The sequence below is a fragment of the Bufo bufo genome, chromosome 2 (assembly GCF_905171765.1).
Source record: "Bufo bufo chromosome 2, aBufBuf1.1, whole genome shotgun sequence".
In the NCBI taxonomy this organism is placed as follows: Eukaryota; Metazoa; Chordata; class Amphibia; order Anura; family Bufonidae; genus Bufo; species Bufo bufo.
In genome coordinates, this window is record NC_053390.1 from 57,521,020 (window position 1) to 57,536,189 (window position 15,170).

Sequence of the window (15,170 nt, forward strand, 5' to 3'; positions counted from 1 at the left end):
GTCTGTTGAGCTGTGTATCTAATCCTTGCTGAGCTGTGTATCTAATCCTATCCTGTGCGATACTGCCTGCTGAGCTGTGTATCTAATCCTGTCATGTGTGATATTGTCTGCTGAGCTGTGTATCTAATCCTATCATGTGTGATACTGTCTATTGAGCAGTGTATCTAATCCTATCATGTTAGATACTGTCTGCTGTGTATCTAAGTCTATTGTGTAATACTGTCTGCTGAGCTGTGCATGTTGTCATGTAGCCATAGCCTAAAGCTGACTTACAGCAGTGAAGAAAAATGGCTGGGTTGTTATGGAAACCTGGAGTAAAACTGTGTGTATGTGGAGACTAAGGGCCTGCGAGCTTCTATTGGCTGATAAACATGTGACTGTGTGCATGGCAGTTGGGGGCATGTATTGGTTAATGCAGGTCCTTTTTTGGGAATATCTCAGGAACGGTACATCCTAGAGAGCTGAGACACAGTCTAAAACCTTCCCGGACACCTGATGTACCTGTGTGCCAAATATGGTGAAGATTGGTCCAGTCGTTTGGTCGGGTGGTTCAACTGAGAGCTTCTGTCTCCTCATTTAAGGGAGTGGTGGGGGGTTCAGTACTTGGATCCCCATCGATCCAAACCTTTTTGATATGTCACTAGGACATATCAAAGGCTTTTTTTGAAAGCATTGTTACTCTTTCACATTGAACATGCAGACTAGGGATGAGCGAACCTGAACTTCACCGGGTTCAGGTTCGGGTGGGTTAGGAATTCTGTTATAACTGAACCTATAACGGAATTCCTAACCCACCCAAACCCGGTGACGTTCGGTTTCACTCATCCCTAATGTAGACTAATTTGCGGGAAGAGCTGAACAGTTTGGTTTATAGACTGGAAAAGATTCAGTATAACTAGTTTAATGTTTGATGTTACTTTACTCAAATCCTATGGTACAGCTGATAAGCAACAGTTCAGATTCAACATACGGTAACTATGAATGTGGAATCCTGCGGATCCATGAGGCAATGCAACAAAAAAACAGGCAGGTATAAACAGAGTCAAAGAATTAACATAAACATTATAACAAACGATAGGATCCCTCAGGAGGTTGCCACGCTATTTGATACAGAAAAATGGAGTTAAGTGGTCACTTGGACCTTAGCGTGTCTCTGCAGCCTCTCTGACTAGTATTACTAAAACTAAATCTTTATTGAGAATACATTAAAACACATATACATTTCTATTCCTAAAACTCTCAGGAATGGGTTAGATCCGGGATATAATAACTTGTGCTTATGTGTAGGTTCACATGTCAATCCATGTCGACCCCGAGGGGTTAACTACTCTCTGAGAATCTCTTGCTTCTTAGATTATAATTCCCTATCTATCCTTCCTGACCTAAAAATTTAAGAGCCTGTATCCCTACATGTTTCGCCAAGCGATTCAGCGTCTTCAGGGGATACTATACAGGTCGTAAAGGTTTTGATTGGTGGGGTATAGTATCCCCTGAAGACGCCGAATCGCTCGGCGAAACATGTAGGGATACAGGCTCTTAAATTTTTAGGTCAGGAAGGATAGATAGGGAATTATAATCTAAGAAGCAAGAGATTCTTAGAGAGTAGTTAACCCCTTGGGGTCGACATGGATTGACATGTCAACCTACACATAAGCACAAGTTATTATATCCCGGATCTAACCCATTCCTGAGAGTTTTAGGAACAGAAATTTATATGTGTTTTAATGTATTCTCAATAAAGATTTAGTTTTAGTAATACTAGTCAGAGAGGCTGCAGAGACACGCTAAGGTCCAAGTGACCACTTAACTCCATTTTTTTAATTTATTTTTTTAAAAGAATGAACACAGAGTCCAGAGGAATAGTAGAGTCATACTTGCAACACAACAGGCTTGACTTGAAATAGGCCGGGTTCACATCACCACTTCCTTTTCCATTCTTCTGATTCGTCAGGAGAACAGAAAACAAGACCAAAAAAATGGATCCTTTTATTTTAAGCATCTGTAGTGCTCAGTTATGCTCATTTTGCATCCAATTTAACCTTCGTGGAGGACTATTTCTACTGTCTCAAATAACGGATCTCAGACAGAAATGGCTAAAAAGGATGCAAAGTGAGCATAACTGAGCATAACGGATGCTTGAAATAAAGCAGGGATGCCCAACCTGTGGCCCTCCAGCTGTTGCAAAGCTACAACTCCCAGCATGCCCAAACAGCCTACCGCTACCAGCCTACAGCAGGGCATGATGGGAGTTTTACAACAGCTGGATTTTTTGTTGTTGTCTTGTTTTATGTTCTTCTGTTAGGCTCTGGTTCATTGAAGGGCACAGGTAGATGGTAGAAAGTGGGACCAGACATGGAGCTTTGTAAGTAAGAAACAGAACATGTTAAAAATAATAATGATCGACACACAATCCTGATACAGATATGATAAAACGGTGAGGAGCCCTTAACTCACGTGATATTTCTTTCAAATCATCAGCACGGACCATGAGCGCCAACTCGGGTGGTTATCGGTATACAAATGGCCACGTGGACACCCTCCCTACCTACAGCTCCATGAATGACCCTCACTTATACGACTATTATGCCAAGAAATTTGGGCTGCAGGTTAACACTTGGTCCCCCACTAGTGTAAGTATTCTTCATCGAAGGAGGATTTCATTGGGAGGGTGATCTTTTATATTTAAAATCGTTGATTGAAAACTAAAAAGTTCCAGTTTCCTAAAGGGGTTTTTCCAGGCGTTCAATATTGATGAATATACTGTATATGACTATCCGAATATCCGACTCCCAAACCCACCATCAGCTGAAGAGGCCATGGTGCTCCTGTGAGTGCTGCAGCCTCTTTCCTAGGCCAGTGATGTCGCATTCATCAGTCACATGGCCTAGTGAATGGGCCTGGGTTGCAATACCAAGCTCTGCCACTATACAATATGTGGCGCTGTGCTTGGTATGCTGCGAAGAGGCCACAGTGCTCACTGGATTGCCACGGCCTCCTTAAACAGCTGATCGGTCGGGGTGCTGGGAGTCATACCCCTAGCCGTCAGATATTGATGGGTCATCAATATTTAACTTTCGTAAACCCCTTTAATGGCTTCCAGTTATTTATTTTCAAAATGTCTCCCCGAAACTTACAGGACTTCTACTGTAAGTACACACCACATATTTTCTGTACTTTATCCCTCTTGTTTGGTATGTTGTCATTATTTCTTTATCTTTCCTTGACCAATTTTCTTATATCGCTTGTTAATTGAATGGGTGGGGCCTAAAACAAGTCGGTAGAGGCAGTCAAATGTATAGCAGAACTTCCTGTGACCACTATAGTGCATGCAGATAAATGTGAGTCACCCAGGCAGATACTTACATGGTTTGCCATTCAACCTGAACTCACACATCCTACAAAATGCATTAAGAGAAAGCTTGACCTAGTTCACATCTCAATGGTCTGGTCAGTGATTTCCAGCAGTGATTGTGAGATAAAACCAGAAGTTGAGCCTTCACAGCTGTAAAGTAAAATGGAAAGATCTGTACCTCTTCTGTGTGATCTGCACCTGGTTTTGGCTCACAATCACTGATGGAAATCACCGACCAAAACACTGAAGTGTAAACTAGGCCTTACAGGATTCCATATGGTGAAATGTTCTTCATGTTTGAATTTTGTAGACGCGTGCTCTCAGCCCCCCATCCACCAGATCCCGACCTACCTCAGTAAAGAAGGTGCTGTACAAGGTGGTAGTAAAGACCGGGGATAAGAAGCAATCTGGGACCAGTGCCAGGGTAAGACATGGCGAATGTCATTATAGTCTTAGAGAGGCACATACTGGATCAGTTGGTGATTCATTTGGGGGAAGTTCACATCACCATTATTTTTCCTTTCTTCTCATCCATCATAAAAACTGAAAAATAAAGAAAAAAATGTATCCTGCACATGCCAGACTTTTTTTTCTGTCTGAAATAACGGCTCTCAGATGGAAATGGCTTAAATGGGAATCCGTTTTTTCTTTATTTTTCAGTTCTTCTGATGGATCACATAATATCATGTAAACTTCCCCTTACTGACTTTTCCTCTATAGAGCTAACCATGACATGTAAAGAAGATACAGAATTCTGCTCCAACTGCTGATGAATTTTTGGAATCTTTTTCTGCTTGTTAAAAATATTTGGAAATGAATTGCACGCGATGCGTGAAGAACATTAATACTATTGTTCTGTCCCAGGTGTATATACAGATGAAGGGAACCAAAGGAAAACTTAACAAGACCCAATTGTATAAGAAATCGGGTCCTGACAAAGAATCCGAATTTAAATTCCCTAAAGGATCAACCCACACGTTCAAAGTTTATGGCTCTGATATTGGGGACATCAAAAACATCACACTGGAGGTAAGTATGGGAGAAGTCACCAGACTGCTGGCTTATCTGGATGGGAGAACTTGCAAGGGGAAAAGGGAAATGAGAACCTCTCTTGGTGGCCAAAGTGACACTCTGAGCAGATGCCTTTTCTTCCCTCAAGGTTGTACAGTATGTACAGTAGAAGGCCTATGTGACCCCAGGGCCTTTTTTAGAGTTCATGCTGCCCTAGGCCCATTGATGTCCATACCTTTTTGATAGCATGACATCATGTCACGGATGGTGTACAGGAAACAAGACAATACAATATGAACAATGACTCACTGGATCCACAACTAAGGAACAAAAGGGAGACCCCTGCAAGAGACCTGCCGCTCTCCCTTATTGCTCAGCCTATGCGACCACCCCAAAGGTGGATGGGCGCATATCCACGTACCTCGACTATCTTACACCTGATGACCCTACAATAGTGAGGGGACACGACCACCGGCTCCCTACACAGACACGGAGGGAGTCAGGGTCACATGGATCCAGAAAACAGAAAATCATAAATACATAAACAGAACTTATCTTGCAGACGACTGGGGACTGTGGACTGAGAACTAGGAACAGCATGCACACACACTCCAGGAAGTTGTATAAGCCGCACACTACTGCATTCTGGGGAGGAACTTAAAGGGCAGCAATCAGTCCAACTGCATGACAGCTGAGATAGACTAACGAGATGAGGAACTTAACCAAAACAAAGAAACTCAAGGAGGAGGATCTGGAAAGCTCCTGTCAGAGCTTCTCAACTGTCTGGTTGTGACACATCATCACAGGTCCTTTCTGACTTCTCCTATCCACTGCTGAACTCTGTCTTCTCCTGCACTGATCACACAATGGAGACATCATCACAGGTCCTTCACCAACAATTTCACTGCTGAGCTGATCCCATGAAAGTGACATCATCACAGTTCCTTTAGCTATGGAGTGCACAACAGGCAGCAAATACAGGGTAATTCCTGGTCAGAGCCCCCCCCCCCCAACCTGAATAGTAAATACAGTCCTGTGTGACCCCAGTTTTCTTTGGCCCCATCTTCCTTCACCTTTGGAAGGGAAGCTTGAACCTACAAGAAGATTCACTTCTCCACACCCACCTCAAGAATAGCCAGGGGAGCCAGAGTGAGATTAAAACTTTCCTTCTGGGATGGAAGGAAACTGCACATTCCGTCCAGAGCACTGTGGGTCGTTCAATCGGTTAATCAGTGGGGTTACCGGGGGGTCTGACCCCCACCAGTCTGGTATTGATGGCCTATCGTGAGTCCTGGAAAACCCTTATACGTATTACACAATTATATAGTTGATAAGATAGAAAAGAGACAAAGTTCCATCAAGTCCAACCGATACTCTACAGTGATGGGTACATATCACCCATTGTTATCAATAGGTGACCAATAAATTTATTGTAACTATACACCTCCCAAACCAGATCTGCCCTTAGCAGTGCCACTGTTCAAGGTAATGAGATGTTCCCAAAAGGAAGAAATGTCCCAACAGGGCATACTAAAGGGGGTTTCTGGGAAAAAAATAATTGATTAAAAGGTGATTAATGTGGGAATGGTGGACATCAGGCAAGATGAAGGGGCCCCGATGCTCTCTGGAGCTTCACAGCCTTTTAATTATTTATCCATGTGCCTTGATACATGAGGCTGTTCCGGGTATTACAGCTTGGACTCTTACTTGATGGTAATGAGCTGCAGTATTGAAGGTACCATATGTACTGGTATGGTCAAGTTGGTATACCTGCTTAAACTTAAAAAGGACTATCCATTATGGGGGTACCAGCATCTTATCAGTGGTGGTCCAAGCTGGCAATGTTTCCATTTACAGAAAACTGCCTTAATGTTATCTACAGTTGCAATTCTCTTAAGGGTCTGCAGCAGGTTTCTTACGGGTTTTCCTTATGTTTTATTATATTAGGTTTACAGATGAATTGTGAAATATTGGTAAACGGGGGTCTGAATTCGATAAACTCTTCTGCTTGCATGCTTACTTATGAGATTGTGAATTCTGTGTTTTTGTGCAGCATGACGGGCTGGAACAGCAGCACGCCTGGTACGTGGATGAAGTCTTTGTTACCAATACAAACCGAGACAAGACCTGGCATTTCCCTTGCCGGAGGTGGTTTTCTCTATACCATACAGATTGCCAGATCAACCGAACATTAACACCTAGCAATAAAAACTCCGCTCATCAACTGGATGGCAAACCAGGCGATCACACGGGTAGGATGATGCTTCGCCTCTTGTTTTAATCTACTTAGATAAAGGTCAGACTTACACCACCATTAAAGGGCAACCCAGCCAAAATGCGTTACCAGGTGGTTCAAGTGTACTTTAAGTGTAGCTCCATGTTTGAACATCTGGTAAAGTACAATATGGGAGATACCGTTTTATTTTTATATTATCTGTATACATGCACCACATTAGGGGGCGCAGTAAAAATATGAGGACCATGAATTCGGTTCTAGTTGGGACTACACTGAAATGAACACTTTTAATGGGGTTGTCCATGTTTGTTTTTAAACTCCCTTTTCGACTCAATGGTACCTGTCAAGGAAACTATACTTACCTGTGCCTTGCTGCTCTGTTCCACATTCATGGCTCCTGGGCTGTCATTGGACTTCCGTTCCCCAACTGTCAACTTCCTCATGGGTGGGGTCAGGTGAACCTCTGCAGGCAATGAGTGCCATTGATGTGACGTGTCCCCAAGCAGCAGGACACTGCCGGGTCATGTACCATTTGGAAACACGTCACCAACTTCTGCACATGTGGAGACCAGAAATCCAGTGAAGACAGCCCGGGAGTCAAGGAGCTTGAACAGAGCGGCAGGGAGCAGGTCAGTATAGATCTCTTCACAGGTACTGCTGGGTGGGAAGTGGGGGAAGTTTTAAAAAAATCCTGGACAACCCCTTTAACCCCTTAAGGACTCGGCCCTATTTCACCTTAAGGACTTGGCCATTTTTTGCAAATCTGACCAGTGTCACTTTAAGTGCTCATAACTTTAAAACGCTTTGACTTACCCAGGCCGTTCTGAGATTGTTTTTTCGTCACATATTGTACTTCATGACACTGCTAAAATTGGGTCAAAAAAGTTAATTTTTTTGCATAAAAAAATACAATTTTTACCGAAAATTTTGAAAAATTAGCAAATTTCAAAGTTTCAGTTTCTCTACCTCTGTAATACATAGTAATACCCCCAAAAATTGTGATGACTTTACATTCCCCATATGTCTACTTCATGTTTGCAGCATTTTGGGAATGATATTTTATTTTTTGGGGATGTTACTAGGCTTAGAAGTTTAGAAGCAAATTTTGAAATTTTCAGAAATCTTCAAAATCCCACTTTTTATGGACCAGTTCAGGTTTGAAGTCATATTGTGAGGCTTAGATAATAGAAACCTCCCAAAAATGACCCCATTCTAGAAACTACACCCCTCAAGGTATTCAAAACTGTTTTTTCAAACTTTATTAACCCTTTAGGTCTTCCACAAGAGTTAATGGCAGATGGAGAAACAATTTTGAAATTTAAATTTTTTGGAAAATTTTCCAATATAATCAATTTTTACCAGGAGTAAAACAAGGGTTAACTGCCAAACAAAACTCAAAATGGGTTGCCCCGATTCTGTAGTTTGCAGAAACACCCCATATGTGGTCGTAAACTACTGTTTGGCCGAACGGGAGCACATAGAAGAAGGGGAACACCATATGGGTTTTGGAAGGCAGATTTTGCAGGACTGGTTTTGTTTATACCATGTCCCATTTGAAGCCCCCTGTTGCACCCCTAGAATAGAAATTTCAAAAAAGTGACTCCATCTAAGAAAGTACACCCCTCAAGGTATTCAAAACTGGGTTTACAAACTTTGTTAACCCTTTAGGTGGTCCACAAGAGTTATTGGCAGATGGAGAAACAATTTAGAAATTTCAATTTTTTGGAAAATTTTCCAATATAATCAATTTTTTCCAGGAGTAAAACAGGGGTTAACTGCCAAACAAAACTCAAAATGGGTTGCCCTGATTCTGTAGTTTGCAAAAACACCCCATATGTGGTCGTAAACTACTGTTTGGCCAAACGGGAGCACATAGAAGGAGGGGAACACCATATGGGTTTTGGAAGGCAGATTTTGCAGGACTGGTTTTGTTTATACCATGTCCCATTTGAAGCCCCCTGTTGCACCCCTAGAATAGAAATTTCAAAAAAGTGACTCCATCTAAGAAAGTACACCCCTCAAGGTATTCAAAACTGGGTTTACAAACTTTGTTAACCCTTTAGGTGCTCCACAAGAGTTATTGGCAGATGGAGAAACAATTTAGAAATTTCAATTTTTTGGAAAATTTTCCAATATAATCAATTTATTCCAGGAGTAAAACAGGGGTTAACTGCCAAACAAAACTCAAAATGGGTTGCCCTGATTCTGTAGTTTGCAAAAACACCCCATATGTGGTCGTAAACTACTGTTTGGCCAAACGGGAGCACATAGAAGGAGGGGAACACCATATGGGTTTTGGAAGGCAGATTTTGCAGGACTGGTTTTGTTTATACCATGTCCCATTTGAAACCCCCTGTTGCACCCCTAGAATAGAAATTTCAAAAAAGTGACTCCATCTAAGAAAGTACACCCCTCAAGGTATTCAAAACTGGGTTTACAAACTTTGTTAACCCTTTAGGTGCTCCACAAGAGTTATTGGCAGATGGAGAAACAATTTAGAAATTTAAATTTTTTGGAAAATTTTCCAATATAATCAATTTTTTCCAGGAGTAAAACAGGGGTTAACTGCCAAACAAAACTCAAAATGGGTTGCCCTGATTCTGTAGTTTGCAAAAACACCCCATATGTGGTCGTAAACTACTGTTTGGCCAAACGGGAGCACATAGAAGGAGGGGAACACCATATGGGTTTTGGAAGGCAGATTTTGCAGGACTGGTTTTGTTTATACCATGTCCCATTTGAAGCCCCCTGTTGCACCCCTAGAATAGAAATTTCAAAAAAGTGACTCCATCTAAGAAAGTACACCCCTCAAGGTATTCAAAACTGGGTTTACAAACTTTGTTAACCCTTTAGGTGTTCCACAAGAGTTATTGACAGATGGAGAAACAATTTAGAAATTTCTATTTTTTGGAAAATTTTCCAATATAATCAATTTATTCCAGGAGTAAAACAAGAGTTAACTGCCAAACAAAACTTAAAATGGGTTGCCCTGATTCTGTAGTTTGCAGAAACACCCCATATGTGGTCGTAAACTACTATTTGGCTAAACGGCAGGACATAGAAGAAGGGGAACGTCATATGGTTTTTGGAAGGCAGATTTTGCTGGACTGGTTTATTTACATCATGTACCCTTTCAAGCCCCCTGATGCACCCCTAGAGTAGAAACTCCATAAAAGTGACCCCATCTAGGAAACTACGGGATCAGGTGGTTGTTGTTTTGGGACTATTTTAGGGGTAAATATGATTTTTAGTTGCTCTTCATTACGCTTTTTTGAGGCAATGTAACAAAAAAAAAATTAAAAATTGTTTCTACATTCGCTATTTAGTTTTGTGGAACACCTAAAGGGTTAACATAGTTTGTAAAGTAACTTTTGAATACCTTGAGGGGTGTAGTTTCTTAGATGGGGTCACTTTTTTGGAGTTTCTAGTCTAGGCTACATCAGGGGGGGCTTCTAATGGAACATGGTGTCAAAAAAAAAACTGTCCATCAAAATCTGCCTTCCAGAAACCGTATGGAGTTCCCTTCGTTCTATGCCCTGCCGTGCGGCTATATAACCATTTACGACCACATATGGGGTGTTTCTGCAAACTACAGAATCAGGGCCATAAATATTGAGTTTTGTTTGGCTGTTAACCCTTGCTTTATTACCGGCAAAAAGGATTCAAATGGAAATTTTGCCCAAAAATGGGTGTTTTGGCACCGTTTTTATTTTATATTTTTAACACCGTTCATCCGAGGCGTTTGGTCAAAAGTTATTTTTATAGCGACGACTTTTACGCACGCGACGATGCCCAATATGTATGGCTCTCAGACTTTGGAGACACTAAGCAGGCATCCTAAAAACTGCGGCCCTCCAGATGTTGTAAAACTACAATTCCCACCATGCCCTGCTGATGGCTGTAGGTTGTCTGGGCATGCTGGGAGTTATAGTTTTACAACATCTGGAGGGCCGCAGTTTGAGGATGCCTGCTCTAAAACTAATATTTTTTTGGGGAAAAAAAATTGTTTCCGTGTCTCCAAAGTCTGAGAGCCATAGTTTTTTATGTTCTCTAGTGGACTGTTGGGGATTATAAAAATTTAGTACTCCATGGAAGTGTGATACTCCCTGAAGCAATTGATAATGCAGAGGCCCGGATGATCGGGGCACGTGTCACATTGAGTAGTGGTGTCCTTCCGTATCCCCCTCTTGTGACACACTCTGCATCTTTTTTGGGTTCGTCCCTTCTTTCCAGTATGGGGGACCACACCTGGAAAGTGTTGGCCAGGGACGATCCGGGCGCCTCCAATTCCCGAGGTACTCCGGCCTGCTCTTTCCCGGTCCGAAAAGATCAGGTCTTTGAGGACTGCCTCATAGAATTGGAGGAATGTCCCTGTGCTGCCAGCGCTTCGGGATAGTACAAAAGAGTTGTACATGGCAACCTGCACCAAGTAGACCGCAACTTTTTTGTACCATGCCCGGGTTTTGCGCATGGCATTATATGGCTTGAGGACTTGATCAGAGAGATCAACTCCTCCCATATACCGATTGTAGTCGACGATACAATCGGGCTTGAGGACCGTTGCCGCGGTACCTCGCACAGGGACTGGGGTGGTGCTGTTACCGTGGATTGTGGACAGCATAAGGACATCCCTCTTGTCCTTATATCTGACCAGCAACAGGTTTCCACTGGTAAGTGCACGGGTCTCACCCCTGGGGATAGGTACCTGGAGGGGGTGGGCAGGGAGGCCGCGTTGATTTTTTCCGCACGGTCCCACAAGCGAACGTGGATCTGGCGGCAAGGGACCTGAACAAGGGAATGCTGGTATAAAAGTTGTCCACGTACAAGTGGTAACCGTTATCCAGCAGTGGGTACATAAGGTCCCACACGAGTTTCCCGGTAACACCCAGAGTGGGGGGACATTCTGGGGGTTGAATCCGGGAATCTCGCCCCTCGTACACACGAAATTTGTAAGTGTACCCTGAGGTACTCTCACAAATTTTGTATAGCTTCACGCCATACCTCGCCCGCTTTGTGGGAATATATTGGCGGAAACTGAGTCTCCCCTTGAACGCAACGAGAGACTCATCAACCGCGACCTCCCTTCCAGGTACGTAGGCCTGCTGAAATGTGGCCCCAAAGTGATCGATGACCGGCCGTATCTTATACAGCCGGTCATAGGCAGGATCACCTCGGGGTGGACATGCTGCATTATCGGAATAATGCAGACATTTCCGGATGGCCTCAAACCGGGGACGTGTCATAACCATACTGTACAGTGGGGTCTGGTATAGGACGTCCCCACTCCAGTATTGTCTGACACTGGGTTTTTGGACTAGACCCATATGCAGCACGAGGCCCCAAAATGTCCTCATCTCGGCTGCACTGACCGGCGTCCAGCCACCGGGTCTAGCCAAAAATGAGCCTGGGTTTTGAGCGACGAACTGTTGGGCATACAGATTCGTCTGCTCCACCATCAGATTCACCAGTGGGTTACTGAAAAAAAAACTAAAATAGTCAATTTCAGTAAACCCCACTGTGGGAATCTGGATTCCAGGATTGCCAGCAAAATCCGGAATCTCAGGCTCAAAGTCCACTGGGGGACACCAGCTAAGTTCATCGGCAGGGGGCTCCGGTGGACTTATTTGGTGGGCCGGGAAACCAGTACGAACCCCAGGGCGGCTCGTACTAGGGTGGGCCACAGGATCCCTAGCATGTGGGGCCCCTGGCTCCGCCTGGCGGCGTCTCCGCCGCCTTGGTGGCTCATCGTCATCCGATGATGATGAGGAGGATGCGGATGACAAAAGGAACGTGGGGTCATCCTCATCCTCACTGGGGCTCTCGGAGTCGGAGGCAATCTGGGCGTATGCCTCCTCGGCCGAGAACATCCGGCGGGCCATGGGTGTGTGTGCGTGTATGTGTGCGTGTGTGGCAAACTTTATTATATGTGCGTGTGTGTGGGGGCAACGGGTGTTCGCGTACTAAATAAGGAAAAAAAAGGGGCAAGTGTTTAGAAAAAAAAAAAAGTTCAAAGTTGCTGATCAGCGGTACAACGCTGATCAGCGGTGGGGCGGTGAGGCGGGCGATGCGCTAACAGTGGCCGGACAAAAAAAGAAAAGTGCCGGACAGTCAGCGCACGCAGAAAAAAAAAATAAAAAAAAAGTGGTGGTAAGGGGGGGGGGGGGGGTGGGGGGGGGGTGGTAAGGGGGGGGGGGTGGTGAGGTGGGGGCTGGTGGGGGGAAGGGTGGGGGGTGGGGGCGCTGGTGGTGGTGGGGGGTTGGTGGGGGGGGGCAAGTGGCAGGGGGGGGTCTGGGGATTAGATGGATCAGAAAGAAAGAAAGAAAAGAAAGTTTAGTAAAAGTTTTTTTTTTTTTCCCTAACTTTTCCCTTCTTTCCCTTCCTAACGGTGCCTCTCCCTCACTGACCCTAACCTACCTGGGTGGCGATGGGTGCAGGAGGGTGATGGACTACGATTAGGGGGACTCAGGAGCTGGACGCTGGACGGTGCTGCACGGTCAGGGTGCTGGACAGGAAGAGGAGGGGAGAGAGGAGCGCAGGAAGTTTGAATCTCGCGCCTCTCTCCCCTGCACCAATCAGCACCCTGGACAGCAGCGTTCAGCACCAGGGCCAGCGCCGCCTCTCCAAATCCTCGGACTGCGATAGGTGGTGTATAATTACGCCACCGATCGCAGTCTTTTTCCGGTTCATCGGGTCACAGGACACCCGAATGGACCGGAAACGCAGAAAACCGCAGGTCTGAATTGACCTGCGGTTTTCTGCGATCGTCGATACGGGGGGGTCAAATGACCCCCCCCCTGCATTGTTACGGGATGCCGGCTGAATGATTTCAGCCGAAATCCCGTTCCGATTAACCCCCGCGGCGACGGAATAGCAAATTAAAGCCATGACGTACCGGTACGTCATGGGTCCTTAAGGATTCGGGAACCATGCCGTACCGGTACGTCCTAAGTCCTTAAGGGGTTAAGGTCTGAAGCGCTAATGTTATTCTTTGTGGGTTTCTGTATCTCCATGTGATGCCATATTTTTGGATGGCGTGTTTTATATGCCATCTGTGGAGGCTAAAAATGGAGACATGTTTCATCAGATGCCTCAAGGTCTGTCCTAGAAGTCAATGGAAACTGAAAAATCTAAAAAAGTTATGTTTTTCATTCCTAATGAAAGGCGTATATAATGGAATAATGAATATGAACTCAAAGAGACTGCATGTGCTGCCATATGATATCTCCATGGGGTATCTCTGTATGCCCCCATATAAAATCCAGGCATACATAGGTACAGGATGGGCCCATGACAGTCTATGGATGCTGTATTACGGATCTATACATGAGCCCGTCAGTATATTCAAGTGTTCACATGTCACGAGAAACATGAGCTCCGATACATCAAAAGCTGTGTAGCCGCAGGTCAGATTACTACAGGAAAGGAGATTCTGCTTCATTATAATGAGGATTTCTGCTGGGTATTTATCTCTTCTGTCCATGATATCTTTACAGCCACCTAAATGTATCCCTGTGTTGCTGATCTCCCTCCATAGCAGGGTTCTCTCTGTGTAATAGGAAGCCTGGTATATTGGAAGGGTCATAAAAATAAAATTCAAGGACCAGCAAAATATCTCCCCCCGAAGTTAACTCCCACCCACACTGCACCACAGTAGTACGACATAGGGGAGAAGGTAGTAGCCATTAAACCCCACAGTCAATGTCGGTGCATGATCGCTACATGAATCTATTTGTAGTAAGCTCCCCCTAGTGGTGGCTTTAGGCAACCAGCATTTTATCATACAGCTCTATGATTATGCGAAGGAAGCTCGCTATGAGCCCCACAGCAGTGGTCTAGTCTGCCACCATAGTGGGTATGCCTGTAACATGGGATTTCATGAGTGGTTCCCTTCTGCTGCATGTGACAACCTTTCAGGCCTAGTTTAGTGAAGCAGCCAAACCACTTCTTACTAACGGCCAACTCTACAGTAGATAAGCTGCTCTGGCTTCCAGTTCACCGCAGCTTCCCGGGTTGACAGGCCTCAGGCCTAATTGTTTCACTGGTCAAATCCTCTCTTTGGCTCTCCTTTTTATCTCCTCCTAACTGTTTTATACGAGCAGCATGGTGGTGTAAGGTATGGGCATCACTACACACACCTCGTGGTTCAGGATATTCCAGGGCCTATGCTGATGTTCGGACCTCTCCCTGTGGCTAATAGCTAAGAAGACTGTCTTTCAGCTACGTAGTTTAGTGGCTCCACAAAATATTGTGATCCACCATCGGGGTGGTCTGGACAGAGACCCTACTGGGCCCAAGCCCTCCTCACAGTTGCTGGCCGGGTACATAATGATCTGTCACTATCTACTAGGGCTGCTTTAATTAACACTGGGCGTGTCAGGAACCTATGTTCTCGGCTGGCGGCCTCTGGTCCCCCTCTTGAATTAAGGTGCATCGCCAATGGCTCCCTGGGCACTAGGGTGGCCATTTTCATAAACTCAAAGAGGAGGACATCACAACCCCTAAAAGGAGGGCATAATACCCGGAGAACGATAATACAATACACATCATCATATAGAATACCCTTATATAATA

At 44.6% G+C, this 15,170-nt stretch overlaps 1 protein-coding gene across 1 annotated transcript in view; it reads left to right on the forward strand.

Annotated features, from left to right (window-relative positions):
- Positions 1 to 15,170, forward strand: part of LOXHD1 (lipoxygenase homology PLAT domains 1) — a 201,941-nt gene that overhangs the window by 36,054 nt on the left and 150,717 nt on the right. Inside the window, exons 4-7 of the mRNA XM_040421148.1 lie at positions 2,479 to 2,630; positions 3,663 to 3,776; positions 4,217 to 4,381; positions 6,417 to 6,615. Of these exons, the coding sequence (XP_040277082.1) occupies positions 2,479 to 2,630; positions 3,663 to 3,776; positions 4,217 to 4,381; positions 6,417 to 6,615 (630 nt within the window). The remainder of the gene's footprint in view (positions 1 to 2,478; positions 2,631 to 3,662; positions 3,777 to 4,216; positions 4,382 to 6,416; positions 6,616 to 15,170) is intronic.